This window comes from Henckelia pumila, chromosome 4 (assembly GCF_033568475.1).
Source record: "Henckelia pumila isolate YLH828 chromosome 4, ASM3356847v2, whole genome shotgun sequence".
NCBI classification, from domain to species: domain Eukaryota; kingdom Viridiplantae; phylum Streptophyta; class Magnoliopsida; order Lamiales; family Gesneriaceae; genus Henckelia; species Henckelia pumila.
In genome coordinates, this window is record NC_133123.1 from 192,111,241 (window position 1) to 192,133,099 (window position 21,859).

Here is a 21,859-nt window from a genome sequence, read left to right on the forward strand (position 1 = left end):
CAGGATAATAGAAATAATATCCGATTGAATTCTTCGGATACCCTACAAAATAACATAAGCTGGATCGACTATCCAACTTATCTCCCACTGTCCGCTTCACGTAAGCAGGACATCCCCAAATCCTCAAGTACGAATACTTAGGAGCTTTGCCATTCCATAACTCGTATGGTGTTTTGTCCACTGCTTTAGTGTGGACGTTGTTCAACAACAATACCGCCGTTTCAAGCGCATAGCCCCAAAACGAAGGTGGAAGCTCAGTGAAGCTCATCATAGATCGAACCATGTCCAACAAAGTTCGATTACGACGCTCCGATACACCATTAAGCTGTGGTGTCATAGGAGGAGTCCACTGAGAGAGAATCCCATTCTCTTTCAGATAGTCCAAAAACTCGGTACTCAAGTATTCTCCACCTCGATCCGATCGAAGTGCTTTAATACTTTTACCTAGCTTGTTTTCTACTTCAGCCCTGAATTCTTTGAACTTTTCAAATGCTTCAGACTTATATTTCATTAAATATAAATACCCATACCTTGAATAATCATCAGTAAAGGTAATGAAGTAGGTGTGGCCATGTTGAGTCCCTACTCTAAATGGACCACAAACATCTGTATGGATCAAATCCAACAGATTCTGACTACGCTCAGGTTTCCCCTTAAAAGGAGATTTAGTCATTTTTCCTTTTAGGCAGGATTCACAAGTAGGTAGAGAATTAATATCAGACATATCAAACATGCCCTCTCCCACTAGCTTGTTCATCCTCCTTGAGGAAATATGACCTAGCCTAGCATGCCAAAGGTTTGCCGGGTTTTGACTATCGATTTTCCTTTTGTTTGTTGTCGCCGGTTTATCAACATAATTCACTGGAACGTCTTTTAGTTTTAAGTTGTATAGATCGTTTTCAAGTTGTCCATTTCCAATTAAACATTCATTCTTGTAAATATTGCAAATCCCATTCACAAAATTGCAAGAATAACCATCTCTATCAAGCATAGAAATAGAAATAATGTTTTTAATTAAATCTGGCACAAATAAAACATCTCTTAACAATAATTTAAAACCGTTCTGCAAAGTCAAACAAACATCTCCAATGGCCGTAGCTTCAACTCTGGAACCATTCCCGAGTCTCAGCTGGGTCTCACCCATTCTAAGCCTGCGACTTCTTGTCATCACCTGCAAATCATTGCAAATGTGAGATCCACATCCGGTATCCAATACCCAAGAAGTTGTATTAAGTGACATGTTTATTTCAATATAGAACATACCCTTTGCAGTTCCCAACTGCTCAAGATATTCCTTGCAGTTGCGCTTCCAATGACCCGGCTTCTTGCAGTAATGGCAAACATCCTTGGATTTTCCATTGTTTGAAGCCTTTGTCTTTTGCTTCTTCTCGGGCTCGACTTTCTTGGGTGGGGTAGAACGTTTCTTGCCCTTCATACTTGGCCCCTTCTTAGCAGAAGATGAGGAGCCCACCAAGAAAGCTGGTTTATCCTTCTTAAGTGTGGATTCATATGTAACGAGCATATTGACCATCTCTTCTAGGGTGGCCTCTATCTTGTTCATATTAAAATTTATCACAAATCCATCAAATGAAGAAGGAAGAGACAGAAGAATAAATCCACATTGAGTTCATGCTCCAACACCAAATCTAGGGTCGCCAACTTCTGTATGAGCCAAATCACTCGTACCCCATGATCACGGACCGAAGTCCCTTCACGCATGCGGCACGTCATCAACTCCTTAACAGTAGCGAACCTTTCAGCCCTCGACTGAGCCCCAAAAAGTTCCTTGAGTTGCGCATGAATGTCAGCAGCATTCACCGTGTCCTCAAATCGCCTCTGGAGTTCATCAGACATCGAGGCTTGCATATAGCATTTGGTCTTGATGTCATGGTCACACCATGCATCAAGTTTGGCCAATTCCTCCGGACTTATGTCAGCTGGTGCTTCCTTCGGAGGTGCTTTCTCCAACACGTAGAGCATTTTCTCCGAAGTTAAGACAATCTTCAACTTCCGGAACCATTCCGTATAGTTGGCGCCAGTCAACTTGTTTTGTTCGAGAATCGAGAATAATGGATTTCGCGAATTCATTGTATGAAATACTGAAAAGAAAAACAGACATATATCAATGATTGTTTAACAATTTACTAAGACATAAAATAGGCGAATTTAATTTTATGAATCTCACTCCCACTATTTTAACGATTTCACCACCCTCTAGTGAAAACGGGAAACTTTTTCCTTAGTGAGAACATGGAGTCCAATTGACAAACTTATGGTCCCGAATAATATCAGCCAACCATAATTCTCAAAAGGTAGAGCCCAATTGCTTCCTAAGCAACCCCCATGTGTTTACCTCATGTCCAATAAGGGCCCAATAATATGACGCCGTTTAAAGTGACATGTCAAGATGACCCATCAATATTAAGTTGTGATGGACGGTCGCCATGTGGATCCCCCAATAATATGAGCCGATCCCATGGGAGTTCCACCCAACTTACAACATTTGTCGATCCAATGTACAGCTTTCCGACGGACGGGCCCCCCCAATAATATGAGCGGACCGTATCCGCGGGTAGCATCACATACATTGACCGTTGATGGAAGGTGGGAACATTTAAACAAATTTAAATTTCCTTTATTTATCTTGATATAAATTTTAAATCATATTTAAAATGAGGGATTTTTAATTATAAAAATATTTGTCTCATCATATTCATTTTATTGCATGCTTGCCGGATTCACGCAATTTATGTCTAAACATGCATACAATCATAATATCAAATATTATATAGGATGATCGATTCCATTTCTAATTGACCCGTGGTTGCCAATCACGGGTCTTAGTCCAATCCTAGGTAATATGCAGTATGCAATGCAATCCTATTACATGTGCTTCCAATTTACATTTCTTCAGTCTTTATTGTCTGCTGGGCCCACCATCTTCAAATCTTGATCTCCCACTAAATCTAATGCATTTACAATAAATAACAATGACAAGTAGGGGATACATTTTTAGGGGTGGGAACGGGCTATAAACCAAGCCCACTTTTATTACATATGACATTCATATCGGGCCATAAACCAGGCCCATTAATAAAACCAACAACAATAAAACAAAATGTAAATTCCTAACATACACCTACAAAATTGGTCATGACAATCGATCATCCTTATCCAATAACATTTAATTCAAAATTAATTTATTGGATAACATGCAGTGGCAATTCAAATTTAAACAAGATAAAATCATATTTTATATATAAAATCTCATTTCACATATAAAATCATATTTTATCTCTATATCAAATAAAATCATATTTTATCTATAAAATCCAATTTTACAAATAAAATCATATTTTACTCAATATATCATAAGATCATATCTTATCATCAATTGTACCAAAATAATTGATTTCAAAATTCAATTTACGGATAAAACATTAAAATTTTCCAAAAATTCAAATTTATCCAAAAAATCAATTTTAAAATTTACGGACTCGAACAATTCGATCCGAAATCTCGTGAACCAATCAAAAACAATTTTTGACCGGACCAAAAATAAAATTTTATCACATTAAAATTAATTTTAAATAAAAATTTAATTTTTCCCGCGGGCCGCCCGGGACACTCCCGGGGCGCGGACCGGGGGCAGCCCGGCTGCCCCCTTAGGGCAGCAACAATTGCTGCCCTGGCGGCGCCTGGCGCCGCCGCTGGGCGGCGCCGTGCGTCGCCCTGGGCAGCGCCGAGCGCTGCGCTGGGCAGCGCACAGCGTTGCCCTGGGCGGCGCCGTGCGCCCCCTTTGGGCGGCGACGGTCGCCGCCCTGGGCGGCGCCGTGCGCCCCCTTTGGGCGGCGCCGTGCGCCTCCCCCGGGGGCAGCGACCATCGCCGCCCCCTCCGGGCAGCGATCCAATCGCTGCCCGGGTTTTGCCCCGTAAAAAAAAAATTTTATTAAAAAATATTTATTTTGTTTTCCAAAAACCGAGATTCAAAATATTTGTACAATCGATTAATTTAATCGTTTGATCTGAGCAACCTGGCTCTGATACCACTGTTGGAAAAAACTGGCGGTCAGATCAATCACGATTGATACCCGGTGCAGCGGAAGTTTAAAATTTTATCATGGAACAATTCCATGGTGTGGGTATCAACCATTCAACGATTAAATTATTGTGTGTGTAAAATTCAAATAACAATTAATTAAATTTTACCTTCAATCTCGAAGCGAGATTAATGGACACCACACAGATTTCTCTGCGCTTCTTGTATCTCCCAGGAACTGATGAACTCCTTCAATCAGGTCCACGAATGGGGTTTAAATCCCTCTGATAGATTGCACTAGAAAATCTATCAGAAGTTTTCTGCGAAGAGATTAAACGAATCTGATTCGTTATTCCTGACTGCGATTCAAAATCACAGACCGAAATTTTCTCTGACAGAGTGGGAGTGTTCGGCCGAAACTTTATGAGAGAGGGGCTAGGGTTCGAAATTTTTGCTCTCAAAATAATGACCTGTTGTTTTTTAATTTCTGTACTGCAATAACTTATTTATAATGCAGGCCACTAACACCTTAGGGCCCATTAGTCATAAGCTAGGGCCCGACAAGCAAAGCCCGCACGTTCAGAAATTAATATAAAATTCATCGTGACTCCGATTGATGAACCGATTTCACCAATGTGCACAGAAACCATTTCTGCACATTTTAAAGTCAAAATAAATTTTCCTGAATCCGAATTCAGTGGTTTCCAAAAATGTCCATCCCTATGTCATTTTAGGAAATCTTACTCCCTTACTCTTATTTAAGAAGTCCAACTCCTTAGTTCATTAAATTTAACTCTTTAAATTTAACTATCTCAACGGGGATTAAAACTCCATTACACTGTGTGACCCTCAATGGTTCAGGGATACAGCTAGCCGTGGGCTCACAACTCCTTGTGACTCGGAACAACACTTTCCGACTTGCCCAACGAATCATGGTAAAGTGCCTAGCAACATCGCCCCATGATTCCCTAGGTATCACTGATAGTGCCTACAAGAACCAGTAGATTTTGGTTAGCGTACAGTACGGTCCCTTCATTCATATATCCCGATCGAATCAACAACCATTGGTATATCGAGAGTCGCTCAAGATTCGATAACTATGCAATACATCTTGAAGATCAAATTAGTGACATCGCATGTGCTACTAAGAAACCATTTCTTAAATCACATCAAGTACTCTGGCCAGAGATTTGTCACACTAATATCTCCTCAGATCGCATAGGATATCCACACTCGCAAGTATGTGGTGAATCCTTGACAACAATGCATTGACTCCTATATGTGTCGTAACTGTACCCAATCTCGACACCTGATGACCCCCATAGAGTCGGTAAATGAGTCAAAGCACAGCACTAGCATATAGAGTCTCCATGATGTTTCAAGTCGTAAGGACTAATGGTGTACAACCAAAACCGCGGACTTTATCCACTCGATAAGTGATAACCACTTGGAAAGTCCGGATAGGGTAGTTCGATTATTCATCCTATGAATATCCATTTGCATGCTTCGAACATCTCCATGTTCCCTACCAATGAAACGTGGTACTCCGCATCGCAAATGCTAGTCTCAAACTCGAGCGATCCTTATCCTTATTATCGGACGGCTCAATCGACTAGGAACGGTTTTTAGAATATACAGTGACTATAAGATGTATTTCATGATAGACATCTCCATGTTCTACCACATCTTACATACACTATAGTATATTCAAGGTCTTTATCAAAACAACAATAGTATATCACAATATAACAATATGAAGTAATATAAAGTCATTGCCATAAAAGTGTAAATAATATTAAACAAAAGATTGTTTATACAAAGAGTCATCAAAGCCCATAGCCACACAGTTGGCTCACTGGGCACCCACTCTTACACCTAGATTATTGGCTTGGGAGATGGGAGTCAAATAGCTAAGGTTTTGATTGAATATAAAACTAGGACATGAGCAGAATTTTAGGTGATGTTTGAGCTGTCCAAAAAATTATGGTCAAGGAAGGGTTAAAAGTGGAATTTTGTTATGGGATCGGGTCTGGAACTTTTCAAGAAAAATGAAAGGATTATGTCGGTTCAAGCGGGGATTAATTCGGTTAAGTTTTGGTCGAGTTTTAGATTTTTGACTGAATAGGTGCAGAATTTTGAAGTCATGGGCTTGCTGCCCGAAAATAAATTTTTATAAAATGATTGGATAGGAATATTACCCCGAGTTTGACTTCTTAACTAGTTCTAAGTGTGAGGGAGTCGTGGTTTCAAGCGGAATATTTTGAAGTCATGGGCTTGCGGCATAGTGCATTGCAGCCATGATCATGATCGAAAACCACAGAGTCACTGTAGTGACCCTAGATGGAATCACCTACTAACTGACAACTAATAGCATGCATTAAAATTAATACAGCAAAATACTTAATAGAGTAAAATGTGCGGAAACATAATCCATAATTTACATATCAGCTTAGTAAAATATATCCAGGCTTAATACTGTAGTGATACAACCATATCGAAAAACTTAAAAGTAAACATTATACAGCTATATCGAATCCTGCTGTATAATTAATTCATCTAGGCTCCTTCTCTCTAGTCCTGCCTTGAAAAACCAGCTCCGTCCATCCTGCGACCTGCCCCGTGGAATAGGGTGTCCAAGATAACAACTAGGACATGAGCGCTAACGCTCAGTACATAAACATGAGTAAACATATGTATATAATGCATGCAACATGATGACTGGTAAATGGTCATCTGAAAAGTCATGCTCAGTACCGGTGCCACATGAGTGCTGCCACCGCATGGATCAACCTCTGAGTGCAACCACACTCGTTAAGTACACCAGAGTAGTCAAACATAAATGTCCCCGCCGTCGCGGTACTCTCAGTGACAGACTATCGAGTATAGAGCTGAGCGGCTCTATAATCAGGTATATCAAGGTATAGGCTCAACGTGTATATGCACATGACATATGAATATGGAAAACGGTAAATCATATATCATGCCATATAGTAATTCCAAATAAATGCAACATATAAACATGTATACTCGCTGGCAATCTCAGTCAATGTGTACGTACCTCTAGGATAGTTCAAGTATAGTAGATTCTAGGTTCCAAGCCTATATTCAAAAGTTCACCGTATCACTACACAAGTTCTATAAGCCTTAACTAAGCTAATAAGTACTCCCAAAACTTAAATAGATTCCCGGACCATACCTTCGTCCGTAGATAGCCCTTTGGAGTCGCTGACTCTGGATGACTATAACAACTTCTTTGTTATTCCAAAATCTCACTATTACCGATAGGTCCCTCAAGTGTATAACTCACACTATATAACTGGAGAAGGTAACTCGAAAATTTGTAATCAGAAATAAATCTGAAGGCCCCTATTTATAGGAAAATTTTCGGACGAGTTCGGGCCCTCCGAACTGGGGTTCGGATCGTCCGATCCAACTCAATGCATGCATGCAAGCCACGTCGGGTTCGGAGCCTCTGAACTCAGGTTTGGATCGTCCGAACTTCTCTACGTCCGACACTTTTCAAAATCCATGGCTGAGTAATCCTGCTTGCATGGCATAAGGAAATTCGGGCCGTCCGATCCTAGTTCGGATCGTCCGAATGTGCCTTAACTCCGAAGTCAACAAGCTCACCTTTGGAGCCCCCGGTGTGCTGAGTTCGGGCTGTCCGAAGTCCTCTTCTAACCGTCCGAACTGACTCAAAAAAATGAAAATCCAATTCTTGATTTTGAAATCCGATTAAGCCCCGGAATTGGTTAATTACCAACCCTTAATCATTTTTAACATATTATTATCTTAAAATGGAATCCGGGTTACTACATTCTCCCCACCTTTAGATATTTCGTCTGCGAAATAAAATCTAAAGACAAATCAAGATAACAATATGAAACATCAAACCATGTTTTATTACAACAACTGTAATTACATATTTACATGGTAATCAAAAGTACAAAGCAAACAACTCAGGATATTCAGCCCGCATATAGCTCTCGGTTTCCCAAGTTGCTTCTTCAACGCCTCGACGCTGCCACTGTACCATCACAAGTGGTATAGTCTTGTTCCGAAGAATTTTCTAGTAAGGTCCAAAAATTCCACTAGCTTAATCATGATTAATTGATTTAATTATATTATTTAATGCATGTTATTTATAATATTAATTTTTATGTGAATTATGTGTTATATTATTTTTTTAAAAGTTTTAGGTTCTGTTGGAGTACGCGGTGATCAGATCAATCAGAATTGATACCCGGTGCAGCGGAAGTTTAAAATTTTTATATCGAACGATTCCATAATGAGTATCAAAACTTACGATTAAATTGTGTGTGTAAAAATTAAATAACGATTATAAATTTTTACCTCAATCTCGAATCGAGATTTTGGACACCAACAGATTGCTCTGCTCTTGTTGTATATCCCTGGAACTGATGGACGAACTGTTCTTCAATCAGGTCCACGAACGGATATTTAATCCCTCTGATAGATTGCACTAGAAAATCTATCAGAAGTTTCTACGAAGAGATTAACGAATTTGATCCGTTAAACCAGACTGTAATTCAAAATCCACAGGCTGGATTTTTCGAGCAGAGGAAGGGAGGGGGCGGCCACTTATTAAAAACGCAGCTAGGGTTTTAAAAATATTTTGTGACCTGTTGTTTCTAATTTCTGTACTGCAATAACTTATTTATAATGTAGGCCACTAACAGCTTAGGGCCCATTAGTCATAAGTTCAAGCCCGACAAGCAAAGCCCGCATGTTCAGAAATTAATATAAAATTCATCGTGACTCCGATTGATAAACCGATTTCACCAATGTGCACAGAAACCATTTCTGCACCTTTTAAAGTCAAGATAAATTTTTCTGAATCCGAATTCAGTGATTTCCAAAAATGGCCATCCCTATGTCACTTTAGGAAATCTTACTCCTCTACTCTTAAATAAGAAGTCCAACTTCTTCGTTCATTAAATTTAACTCTTTAAATTTAACTATCTCAACGGGGATTAAAAATCCATTACACTGTGTGACCCTCAATGGTTCAGGGATACAGCTAGCCGTGGGCTCACAACTCCTTGTGACTCGGAACAACAATTTCCGACTTGCCCATCGAATCATGGTAAGAGCGCCTAGCAACATCGCCCCATGATTCCCTAGGTATCACTGATAGTGCCTACAAGAACCAATAGATTTTGGTTAGCGTACAGTACGGTCCCTTCATCCATATATCCCGATCGAATCAACAACCATTGGTATATCGAGAGTCGTTCGAGATTCGATAACTATGCAATACATCTTGAAGATCAAATAGTGACATCGCATGTGCTACTAAGAAACCATTTCTTAAACCACATCATGTACTCTGGCCAGAGATTCGTCACACTAATATCTCCTCAGATCGCATAGGATATCCACACTCGCAAGTATGTGGTGAATCCTTGACAACAAAGCATCGACTCCTATATGTGTTGTAACTGTACCCAATCCCGACACCTGATGACCCCAATAGAGTCGGTAAACGAGTCAAAGCACAGTACTAGCATATAGAGTCTCAATGATGTTTCAAGTAGTAAGGACTAATGGTGTACAACCAAAACCGCGGACTATATCCACTCGATAAGTGATAACCACTTGGAAAGTCCGGATAGGGTAGTTCAATCATTCATCATATGAATATCCATTTGCATGCTTCGAACATCTCTATGTTCCTTACCAATGAAACGTGGTACTCCGCATCGCAAATGCTAGTCTCAAACTCGAGCGATCCTTATCCTTATTATCGGACGGCTCAATCGACTAGGAACAGTTTAGAATATACAGTGACTATAAGATGTGTTTCATGATAGACATCTCCATGTTCTACCACATCTTACATACACTATAGTATATTCAAGGTCTTTATCAAAACAACAATAATATATCATAATATAACAATATGAAGAAAGATAAAGTCATTGCCATTAATAAAAGTGTAAATAATATTAAACAAAAGATTGTTTATACAAAGAGTCATCAAAGCCCTTAGCCACAAGTTGGCTCACCGGGCACCCACTCTTTCAATCTTCCACTTGCCCTAAAGCCAACTAGTCATACTACGTAGACCCATTGCTTCGCGATGTTTATCAAATAATGGTCCTGGCAAGGGCTTAGTAAGTGAATCAGCGATATTGTCTGCAGAGGCCACTCTTTCGACAGTGATGTCTCCTCTTTCCACAATCTCCCGGATGATGTGGTATTTCCTCAGTACGTGTTTGGATCTTTGATGAGACCTTGGTTCCTTTGCCTGAGCAACGGCACCCGTGTTGTCACAGTACACCGGGACTGGACCAACAACTTCAGGAATGACGCCCAACTCTTGGACGAAATTCTTCATCCAAACGGCCTCTTTAGCAGCAGCTGATGCTGCAATGTATTCTGCTTCAGTGGTGGAATCCGCTGTGGTGTCCTGCTTGGAACTCTTTCAAGAGACAGCACCGCCATTGAGCATGAACACAAATCCAGAGGTTGACTTCGAGTCATCCACGTCACTTTGGAAGCTAGAGTCGGTATAGCCTTCCAATTTTAGTTCTCTTCCTCCATATACCATGAACATATTCTTAGTCCTTCGTAAGTACTTAAGAATGTCCTTCACGGCTTTCCAATGCATTTGACCGGGATTAGCTTGATATCTGCTCGTGACACTCAGAGCAAATGCTACATCCGGTCTGGTAGATATCATCCCATACATGATACTACCTATGGCTGACGCATATGGTACATGTGTCATTTTCTCTATCTCTTCATCCGTCTTGGGACACATAGACTTGGATAGAGAAACTCCATGACACATGGGTAGATGTCCTCTCTTGGACCCATCCATTGAAAACCGTTTCAATATGGTGTCGATGTAGGTTGACTGAGTGAGTCCTATCATTCTCTTAGATCTATCTCTATAGATCTGTATCCCTAGAATATAGGATGCCTCACCCAAATCCTTCATCGAGAATCTACCTGATAACCATATCTTTGTTGACTGCAACATCCCTACATCATTCCCAATGAGTAGGATGTCATCAACATAAAGTACTAAGAATGTCACAGCATCCTTAACTACTTTCTTGTACACGCATGGTTCCTCCGGATTCTTGATGAAACCAAAATCTTTTATTGTTTCATCAAATTTCTGGTTCCAACTTCTTGATGCTTGTTTTAGACCATAAATTGATCTCTGAAGCTTGCATACCTTATGCTCGCTTCCCATGGATGTGTACCCCTCAGGCTGCTTCATATAGATTTCTTCCTTAATGTCTCCATTAAGAAAAGCAGTCTTCACATCCATTTGCCATATCTCATAGTCATACCATGCAGCTATGGCAATAAGGATTCTTATGGACTTGAACATTACAACTGGTGAAAAGGTTTCATCATAGTCAACTCCTTGTCTTTGAGTATAACCTTTTGCCACCAATCGCGCCTTGTAGGTCAATACCTTACCATCAGGCCCAAGCTTTCTCTTGTAGATCCATTTACACCCTATTGGAACAATTCCATCGGGAGGATCTACTAAAGACCAAACTTGGTTTGTATGCATCGAATCTATTTCCGACTGCATAGCTTCAAGCCATAAATTTGAATCCGCATCAGAAATTGCTTCCTTGAAGTTTCTTGGATCACATCCAACATCGGGTTCATCTTGATCCCCTTCAAGAAGAAGACCATATCGAATAGGAGGTCTAGAAGTCCTCTCGGATCTTCTAGGTACAGGCGTGTCTATCAATGGTTCCTGAGGTGTAGGATCGTTATTTTGTATTTTGGGTTCTTCTCGAATTTCTTCGAGTTCCATCATCTCGCCTTTCTTATCCAATAAGAACTCCTTCTCCAAGAAGGTGGCATTCCTTGAAACAAACACCTTTGTTTCAGCAGGATAATAGAAATAATATCCGATTGAATTCTTCGGATACCCTACAAAATAACATAAGCTGGATCGACTATCCAACTTATCTCCCACTCTCCGCTTCACGTAAGCAGGACATCCCCAAATCCTCAAGTACGAATACTTAGGAGCTTTGCCATTCCATAACTCGTATGGTGTTTTGTCCACTGCTTTAGTGTGGACGTTGTTCAACAACAATACCGCCATTTCAAGCGCATAGCCCCAAAACGAAGGTGGAAGCTCAGTGAAGCTCATCATGGACCGAACCATGTCCAACAAAGTTCGATTACGACGCTCCGATACACCATTAAGCTGTGGTGTCATAGGAGGAGTCCACTGAGAGAGAATCCCATTCTCTTTTAGATAGTCCAAAAACTCGGTACTCAAGTATTCTCCACCTCGATCCGATCGAAGTGCTTTAATACTTTTACCTAGCTTGTTTTCTACTTCAGCCTTGAATTCTTTGAACTTTTCAAATGCTTCAGACTTATATTTCATTAAATATAAATACCCATACCTTGAATAATCATCAGTAAAGGTAATGAAGTAGGTGTGGCTATATTGAGTCCCAACTCTAAATGGACCACAAACATCTGTATGGATCAAATCCAACAGATTTTGACTACGCTCAGGTTTCCCCTTAAAAGGAGATTTAGTCATTTTTCCTTTTAGGCAGGATTCACAAGTAGGTAGAGAGTTAATATCAGACATATCAAACATGCCCTCTCCCACTAGCTTGTTCATCCTCCTTGAGGAAATATGACCTAGCCTAGCATGCCAAAGGTTTGCCGGGTTTTGGCTATCGATTTTCCTTTTGTTTGTTGTTGCCGGTTTATCAACATAATTTATTGGAACGTCTTTTAGTTTTAAGTTGTATAGATCGTTTTCAAGTTGTCCATTTCCAATCAAACATTCATTCTTGTAAATATTGCAAATCTCATTCACAAAATTGCAAGAATAACCATCTCTATCAAGCATAGAAACAGAAATAATGTTTTTAATCAAATCCGGAACAAATAAAACATCTCTTAAAAGTAACTTAAAACCGTTCTGCAAAAGTAAATAAACATCTCCCACAGCTTTAGCTTCAACTCTGGAACCATTCCCGAGCCTCAGCTGGGTCTCACCCATTCTAAGCCTGCGACTTCTTGTCATCACCTGCAAATCATTGCAAATGTGAGATCCACATCCGGTATCCAATACCCAAGAAGTAGTATTAAGTGAAACATTTATTTCAATATAGAACATACCCTTCGCAGTTCGCAACTGCCCTAAATATTCCTTGCAGTTACGCTTCCAATGACCGGGCTTCTTGCAGTAATGGCAAACATCCTTGGATTTTTCCATGTTTGAAGCCTTTGTCTTGTACTTCTTCTCGGGTTCGATTTTCTTGGGTGGGGCAGAACGTTTCTTACCCTTTGTACTTGGCCCCTTCTTAGCAGAAGAAGAGGAGCCCACCAAGAAAGCCGGTTTATCCTTCTTTAATGTGGATTCATATGTCACAACCATATTGACCATCTCTTCAAGGGAGGCCTCTATCTTGTTCATATTGAAATTCACCACAAATCCATCAAACGAAGAAGGAAGAGACAGAAGTAGTAAGTCCACGTTGAGTTCATGCTCCAACACCAAATCAAGGGTTACCAACTTCTGTATGAGCCAAATCACTCGTACCCCATGATCACGGACCGAAGTCCCTTCATGCATGCAACACGTCATTAGCTCCTTTACAGAAGCGAACCTTTCAGCCCTCGATTGAGCCCCAAAAAGTTCCTTGAGTTGAACGTGAATGTCAGCAGCATTCACGGTGTCCTCAAATCGCCTCTGGAGTTCATCAGACATCGAGGCTTGCATATAGCATTTGGTCTTGATATCATGGTCCCACCATGTATCAAGTTTGGCTAACTCCTCCGGACTTACGTCAGCTGGTGCTTCCTTCGGAGGATATTTTTCTAACACGTAGAGTATCTTCTCCGAAATCAACACAATCTTCAACTTACGGAACCATTCCGTATAGTTTGCGCCAGTCAACTTATTTTGTTCGAGGATCGAGAAAAGTGGATTACGCGAATTCATCTTATGAAATACTGAAAAGAAACAGAAAAATATCAGTGATTGTTTAAGTAATTTACTAAGACATAAAATAGGCGAAATTTATTTTATGAATCTCACTCCCACTATTTTAACGATTTCACTACCCTCTAGTGAAAACGGGAAACTGTTTTCCTTAGTGAGAACATGGAGTCCAATTGACAAACTTATGGTCCCGAATAATATCAGCCAACCATAATTTTCAAAAGGTAGAGCCCAATTGCTTCCAAAGCAACCTCCACGTTTTTACCTCATGTCCAATAAGGGCCCAATAATATGACGCCGTTTATTGTGACATGTCAAGATGACCCATCAATATTAAGTTATGATGGACGGTCGTCATGTGGATCCCCCAATAATATGAGCCGATTCCATGGGAGTTCCACCCAACTTACAACATGTGTCGATCCAATGTACAGCTTTCCGACGAACGGGCCCCCCCAATAATATGAGCCGGACCGTATCCGCGAGTAGCATCTCATACATTGATCGTTGATGGAAGGTAGGAACATTTAAACAAATTTAAATTTCCTTTATTTATCTTGATATCAATTTTAAATCATATTTAAAATGAGGGATTTTATTTTTGAAAATTTGTCTCATCGTTTTTAAAGTTTTGTATGCTTGTCGGATTCACACAATTATGTCTAACACATGCATACAACTATAATATCACATATTATATAGGATGATCGATTCCATTTCTAATCGACCCGTGGTTGCCAATCACGAGTCTTAGTCCAATCCTAGGTAATATGCAGTATGCAATGCAATCCTATTACATTTGCTTCCAATTTACATTTCTTCTGTCTTTATTGTATGCTGGGCCCACCTCCATCTTCAAATCTTGATCTCCCACTAAATCTAATGTATTTACAATAAATAACAATGACAAGTAGGGGATACATTTTTAAGGGGTGGGAACGGGCCATAAACCAAGCCCACTTTTATTACATATGACAATTCATATTGGGCCATAAACCAGGCCCATTAATAAATCCAACAACAATAAAAACAAATGTAAATTCCTAACATACACCTACAAAATTGGTCATGGCAATCGATCATCCTTATCCAATAACATTTAATTCAAAATTAATTTATTGGATAACATGCAATGACAATTTAAATTTAAAAGGATAAAATCATATTTCATACATAAAATCTTATTTTACATACAAAATCATATTTTATCTTTTTATCAAATAAAATCACATTTTATCTATAAAATCCAATTTTATACATAAAATCATATTTTACTCAATTTATCCATAAGATCATATCTTATCATCAATTGTACCAAAAATAATTAATTTCAAAATTCAATTTAAGGATAAAATATTAAAATTTTCCAAAAATTCAAATTTATCCAAAAATCAATTTTAAAATTTTCGGACTCGAACAATTCGATCCGATGCCTCGTGGACCAATCAAAAACAATTTTCGATCGGACCAAAAATAGAATTTTAACATATTAAAATTTAATTTAAAAAAATAAAAATAATTTTTCCCGCGGGCCGCCCGGGACATTCCCGGGCTGCCCGCGCCCTAATAGGGTCGGGCCGGGCAGCCCGGCTGCCCCTAGGGCAGCGCCGAGCGCTGCCCCCCCCGGGCAGCGATCCAATCGCTGCCCGGGTTTTTGCCCGAATTTTTTTTTTTTTATTTTTAAAATATTTATTTTGTTTCAAAAAACCGAGGCCTAAAAATTTTTGTACAATCGATTAATTTAATCGCTTGATCTGAGCAACCTGTCTTTGATACCACTGTTGGAGTACGCGGCGATCAGATCAATCAGAATTGATACCCGGTGCAGCGAAAGTTTAAAATTTTTATATGGAACGATTCCATAATGGGTATCAAAACTTACGATTAAATTGTGTGTGTAAAAATTAAATAACGATTATAAATTTTTACCTCAATCTCGAATCGAGATTTTGGACACCAACAGATTGCTCTGCTCTTGTTGTATATCCCTGGAACTGATGGACGAACTGTTCTTCAATCAGGTCCACGAACGGATATTTAATCCCTCTGATAGATTGCACTAGAAAATCTATCAGAAGTTTCTACGAAGAGATTAACGAATTTGATCCGTTAAACCAGACTGTAATTCAAAATTCACAGGCTGGATTTTTCGAGCAGAGGAAGGGAGGGGGCGGCCACTTATTAAAAACGCAGCTAGGGTTTTAAAAATATTTTGTGACCTGTTGTTTCTAATTTCTGTACTGCAATAACTTATTTATAATGTAGGCCACTAACAGCTTAGGGCCCATTAGTCATAAGTTCAAGCCCGACAAGCAAAGCCCGCATGTTCAGAAATTAATATAAAATTCATCGTGACTCCGATTGATAAACCGATTTCACCAATGTGCACAGAAACCATTTCTGCACCTTTTAAAGTCAAGATAAATTTTTCTGAATCCGAATTCAGTGATTTCCAAAAATGACCATCCCTATGTCATTTTAGGAAATCTTACTCCTCTACTCTTAAATAAGAAGTCCAACTTCTTTGTTCATTAAATTTAACTCTTTAAATTTAACTATCTCAACGGGGATTAAAAATCCATTACACTGTGTGACCCTCAATGGTTCAGGGATACAGCTAGCCGTGGGCTCACAACTCCTTGTGACTCGGAACAACAATTTCCGACTTGCCCATCGAATCATGGTAAGAGCGCCTAGCAACATCGCCCCATGATTCCCTAGGTATCACTGATAGTGCCTACAAGAACCAATAGATTTTGGTTAGCGTACAGTACGGTCCCTTCATCCATATATCCCGATCGAATCAACAACCATTGGTATATCGAGAGTCGTTCGAGATTCGATAACTATGCAATACATCTTGAAGATCAAATAGTGACATCGCATGTGCTACTAAGAAATCATTTCTTAAACCACATCATGTACTCTGGCCAGAGATTCGTCACACTAATATCTCCTCAGATCGCATAGGATATCCACACTCGCAAGTATGTGGTGAATCCTTGACAACAAAGCATCGACTCCTATATGTGTTGTAACTGTACCCAATCCCGACACCTGATGACCCCAATAGAGTCGGTAAACGAGTCAAAGCACAGTACTAGCATATAGAGTCTCAATGATGTTTCAAGTAGTAAGGACTAATGGAGTACAACCAAAACCGCGAACTATATCCACTCGATAAGTGATAACCACTTGGAAAGTCCGGATAGGGTAGTTCGATCATTCATCATATGAATATCCATTTGCATGCTTCGAACATCTCTATGTTCCTTACCAATGAAACGTGGTACTCCGCATCGCAAATGCTAGTCTCAAACTCGAGCGATCCTTATCCTTATTATCGGACGGCTCAATCGACTAGGAACAGTTTAGAATATACAGTGACTATAAGATGTGTTTCATGATAGACATCTCCATGTTCTACCACATCTTACATACACTATAGTATATTCAAGGTCTTTATCAAAACAACAATAGTATATCACAATATAACAATATGAAGAAAGATAAAGTCATTGCCATTAATAAAAGTGTAAATAATATTAAACAAAAGATTGTTTATACAAAGAGTCATCAAAGCCCTTAGCCACAAGTTGGCTCACCGGGCACCCACTCTTTCAGGTTGGGTTTAATTTTGGGTCGTAGGGACGAGCCTAGCCTTGAAACGAGTTAAAAAAAATATTTTAAAAAAAGTTAGTAGATGCAGAAGTATTTTATTGAGAGAGTAAAAATTTTAAAGAATTTTAAGTATAACTAATGGGCCGTGTTGGAGCCCATTAGTCACGGAAGAAAAGCGTTCAGAAGTTTTCTGAACTCTCATTTGAATGCTTACTCTTCTTTCTCAAAATCTCTCTCAAACACTGCGATCTCCAAGATAGGGTTCTTCAGGCTTCTCAAGGCTAGATCGTTCCGCAGTCCAGGTTAATCCCAATCAAACGATCCAGGCAAGTTTTTACTGTTTTTAAACCCATTCAAGAATATAGTTATTTTCAAGATAAAACCCTAGGTGTTTGATTGATGATCTATGAATGTTTTCTTGAAAATTTCTATGAGTATGTTGCTTGATTGTGATACGTGAAGCATTCCTGAGGTGTTCGGTTCATGTTTATTGAGTTTTGAAAGTTTTGAATGCACTAGATCAGATTTTTTGGGTAAAAGTAGTTTTGAAGGTTTTTGATTCAACATATTTGAAATGATTGATGTATTGGTACAAGTTATTTTGAGATTATGATGTTTTTGAATGATATTTTTGATGGAAAACCGTCCCAAAGTATTGTGGGTCTTGAGGAAAATGCAGAAAAGATCAGTTTTCGGAATCAAACGCCGTTTTTTCGCATGAAGTGCGAGCGGGCGGCGCGCCCGCGCTGCTCGCGCTGTTGAGATAGAGCGGCCGCGCCTCAGACTCGATTTTCCCATCCCATTTTATGAGTTTTTGAGTCCTAAAAATCATGATTTTGATACTTTAATGTATTCTAATTATCTTTAAGAATGTTCATGAAGAATTTTAAAGTTTTCAAGGTCCGAAACGGATGGAATGCCTCATGTGGATCATTCAAGTTATGTATTGCATGATTATGTGATTTTCTCATGAAAGTTAATTTTTCATGAAATGTTTTGACGGATTTTAAGCATGTAGCATCACGAGAAACTTTGAGCATGTACGAGATTTATGAAATGACATGATAAGATGAATGATATGATGCATGGAAAATATTTTGATGATTTATGCGTCTTGTGGTGATTATATGGGGTATGCACTTCGGGATGAGCTCCGGAGCGGCTATCCAAACATGGCTCACGGGATGGTTATACGGGGTATGCACTTCGGGTTGAGCTCCGAAGCGGCTATCCAAAGAATGAAAGTTTACAGGCGTAATGCCATATGCTTGTTGATCAACAGGAAACCATGAATGACTCGTTATGACGGTTACCACACTACTCATACTTCATCTCCCCAAATATTTTTATGATATGACTATATTAAAGTTATGTTTATTTCATGGGAGTTTAAGTTAATGTTTTCCTTTTAAAGTTAGAAAATCCTTTTCTGCATGCTCTTGCTAAGTCTTTCGACTCACTATACTTGAATGGTGCAGGTAATGATGATGTGGATGCTTTTATTGATGATTATGTGGGCGGACATGAAGAAGAGGCAGGGGTCGGTCCAACGGGAAATGCATGAGTGTGAATGCTTTAGAATGGAAGATGTTTTAAACCTTTTTATTTGATGAGAGGCAACAAGTTTTAATTTTTTTTAAGTTGATGGCCATGTTTTGGCAAATATTTTTAGATGCTATTTTATTTTGTGCACATTTTATACGCTATTTTAATAAATAAGATGATGCTTCCGCAAAGTTTTTATTTTTACCAAATCTTTAAGTAAGTATGTTCGAGTAACGTTTCGATTGAGAAATTGGGACGTTACAGCTTGGTATCAGAGCAGTTCGCTCTGGGTTTGTCGCACACATGCATTTTCGCCACGACCCTATGCTTCGTCTTCATGTCTGTAAGTTCTATGTTATGGATTATTAAAGATGCATGGTAGCTTTTGCGATTAATACTTATGCATGTTAATTAGGATGTTATGTTTAAATAACGTAATTAAGCATGTGGACTGTATGGACATCACGATCATGGCTAACCATAGGAATCCGAACAATGAGGACAATCAGAACAACCAGTTTTTGGCTGGGTTGGCGACTCTGTTGCAAGAGTAAAATAGAGCCCAAGGGGAGCAGATTCAACAGTTAATCCAAGCACAAGCGGGAGGACGGAACAACAATCAGCCACTACTAACTAATCCGATCTTTAAACAGTTTAAGGATCTAGGGCCGCAGGAGTTCAGAGGAGGGGCTGATCCCCTTGTAGCCGAGGAATGGGTGCAGTCAGTGGAGACCATTTTTGACTACATGCAGCTCACTGATGCAGATCGTGTGAGGTGTGCCATCTTTATGTTTCGTGATGATGCAAGGGTTTGGTGGCAGGGAGACCGTTCTGCTGTGGATATGACTACGTTGACTTGGAATGGATTCAAAGATGTGTTCTATGGGAAATATTTCACTATCAGCACCAGGACTAGACTTGCTAGAGAATTCCTGGATCTCCGCCAAGGGAGCATGTCCATTGCTGAGTATGTGAAGAAGTTTGAAAGGGGGAGGTATTTTGTGCCCATGATTTCGGGTAATGCTGGAGAGGAGTTGAAGCATTTCACGGAGGGACTGAATGCCACTATTCGTCGTGATGTCAGATTGAGTGGGGCACAAATGTACCGAGCAGCATTCGATGAGGCTATGTTGTCAGAAAAAGATGGGAATGATATTATCAAAGAATTGCAAGCGAAAAGAGCCAGTTACCAAGGGAGAGAACAACAAGGGTCTAGTCAGAAGAGGCCGTACCAAGCTCCAGCTCAGAGGAGACTGCAGCAGCAGCAGCAGCAGCAGCAGCAGTGCCAAAACCCCAATCAGGCATGACCTCAGGGACAGAATCAGCCGAACGCCAATGCTCCAAGGCCGACGAATGCACCTAACTGTCAAAAGTGTGGGAAGTCACACTCAGGTCAATGCATGCTTGGGACCAATACTTGCTTTCTTTGCAAGAAGCCAGGGCATTTCGCCAAGGATTGCCCGCAGTCAAAGGATCCTATCAGGGGAAGAGTGTTTGCTATGACTCACGATCAGGTTGACCCAGATTCTGCAATTGTCACAAGTATGATCCATATCGCTGGTTTACCTGCTTTTGTGTTGATTGATTCAGGAGCTACGCACTCTTTTATATCTGTTAATTTTATGATGAAATTGGGGGTCTTTTCGGATGAATCTATTTCGAAATTTTGTGTGTCGTTACCCTGAGAAGAACTGGAAAGTATTAGTGTGGTAAGAAATTTCAAGGTTCAGATGTAGAGTCTAGTTTTGTGTGCAGATTTTATTGTTTTGAAAATGGTGGATTTCGATGCGATTTTTGGGATGGACTGGTTGTCTCGACATGAGGCTATTATTGACTGCAAACGGAAAACTGTCTCATTGAAAGATCAGAATGGGAAACCATTTGCGTTCCGCACTACCTCTAAGAAGAGCGCACCAGGTATGATTTCTGCAGGAACAGCCTGGAAATTATTGAGTAATGGGTGTACAGGCTTTCTTGCAAGTCTAATTGGTGATCTGGAGGTACAGCGACCGAAACTTGTGGAAGTGGAGGTAGTGAAGGACTTTCCAGAAGTTTTTCCCGATGATGTTGCGGGATTGCCTCCAGTCAGGAAAGTCAAATTTGGGATAGAATTGTTGCCTGGAACTAAGCCAGCTTCTAAGGCACCGTACAGATTGGCACCGACCGAGATGAAAGAATTGAAGGATCAGTTGCAGGAATTACTGGATAAGGGGTTCATCAGACCGAGTGTATCGCCTTGGGGTGCACCGGTGTTGTTCGTCAAGAAGAAAGATGGGTCAATGAGATTGTGCATTGACTACAGAGAACTGAACCGAGTTACACTGATGAACATATATCCTTTGCCTAGAATAGACGACTTGTTCGACCAATTGCAAGGGGCAGAGGTGTTCTCAAAAATTGATCTGCGATCAGGTTACCATCAGCTGAAGGTAAAGGATGCAGATGTGCAGAAGACAGCATTCAGGACTCGCTATGGCCACTATGAGTTCTTGGTAATGCCGTTTGGGTTGACCAATGCACCAGCTGTGTTAATGGATTTGATGAACATGGTGTTTCAACCTTTCTTGGATCAGTTTGTCATAGTCTTCATAGATGACATATTGATGTATTCTCGTAGTAGGGAGGAGCATCGTCAGCACTTGTCTACGGTGTTGCAAATTTTGAAAGAAAAGCAACTG

General features: G+C 39.9%; 1 protein-coding gene across 1 annotated transcript in view; it reads left to right on the forward strand.

Moving 5' to 3' along the window:
- The window catches only part of LOC140862495 (uncharacterized), a 28,013-nt gene extending 7,147 nt beyond the window's left edge, over positions 1-20,866 (forward strand). The window contains exons 3-4 of the mRNA XM_073265525.1: positions 19,835-20,482; positions 20,615-20,866. Coding sequence (XP_073121626.1) covers positions 19,835-20,482; positions 20,615-20,866 — 900 coding nt within the window. The remainder of the gene's footprint in view (positions 1-19,834; positions 20,483-20,614) is intronic.
- The last annotated feature ends 993 nt before the right edge of the window (positions 20,867-21,859 follow it).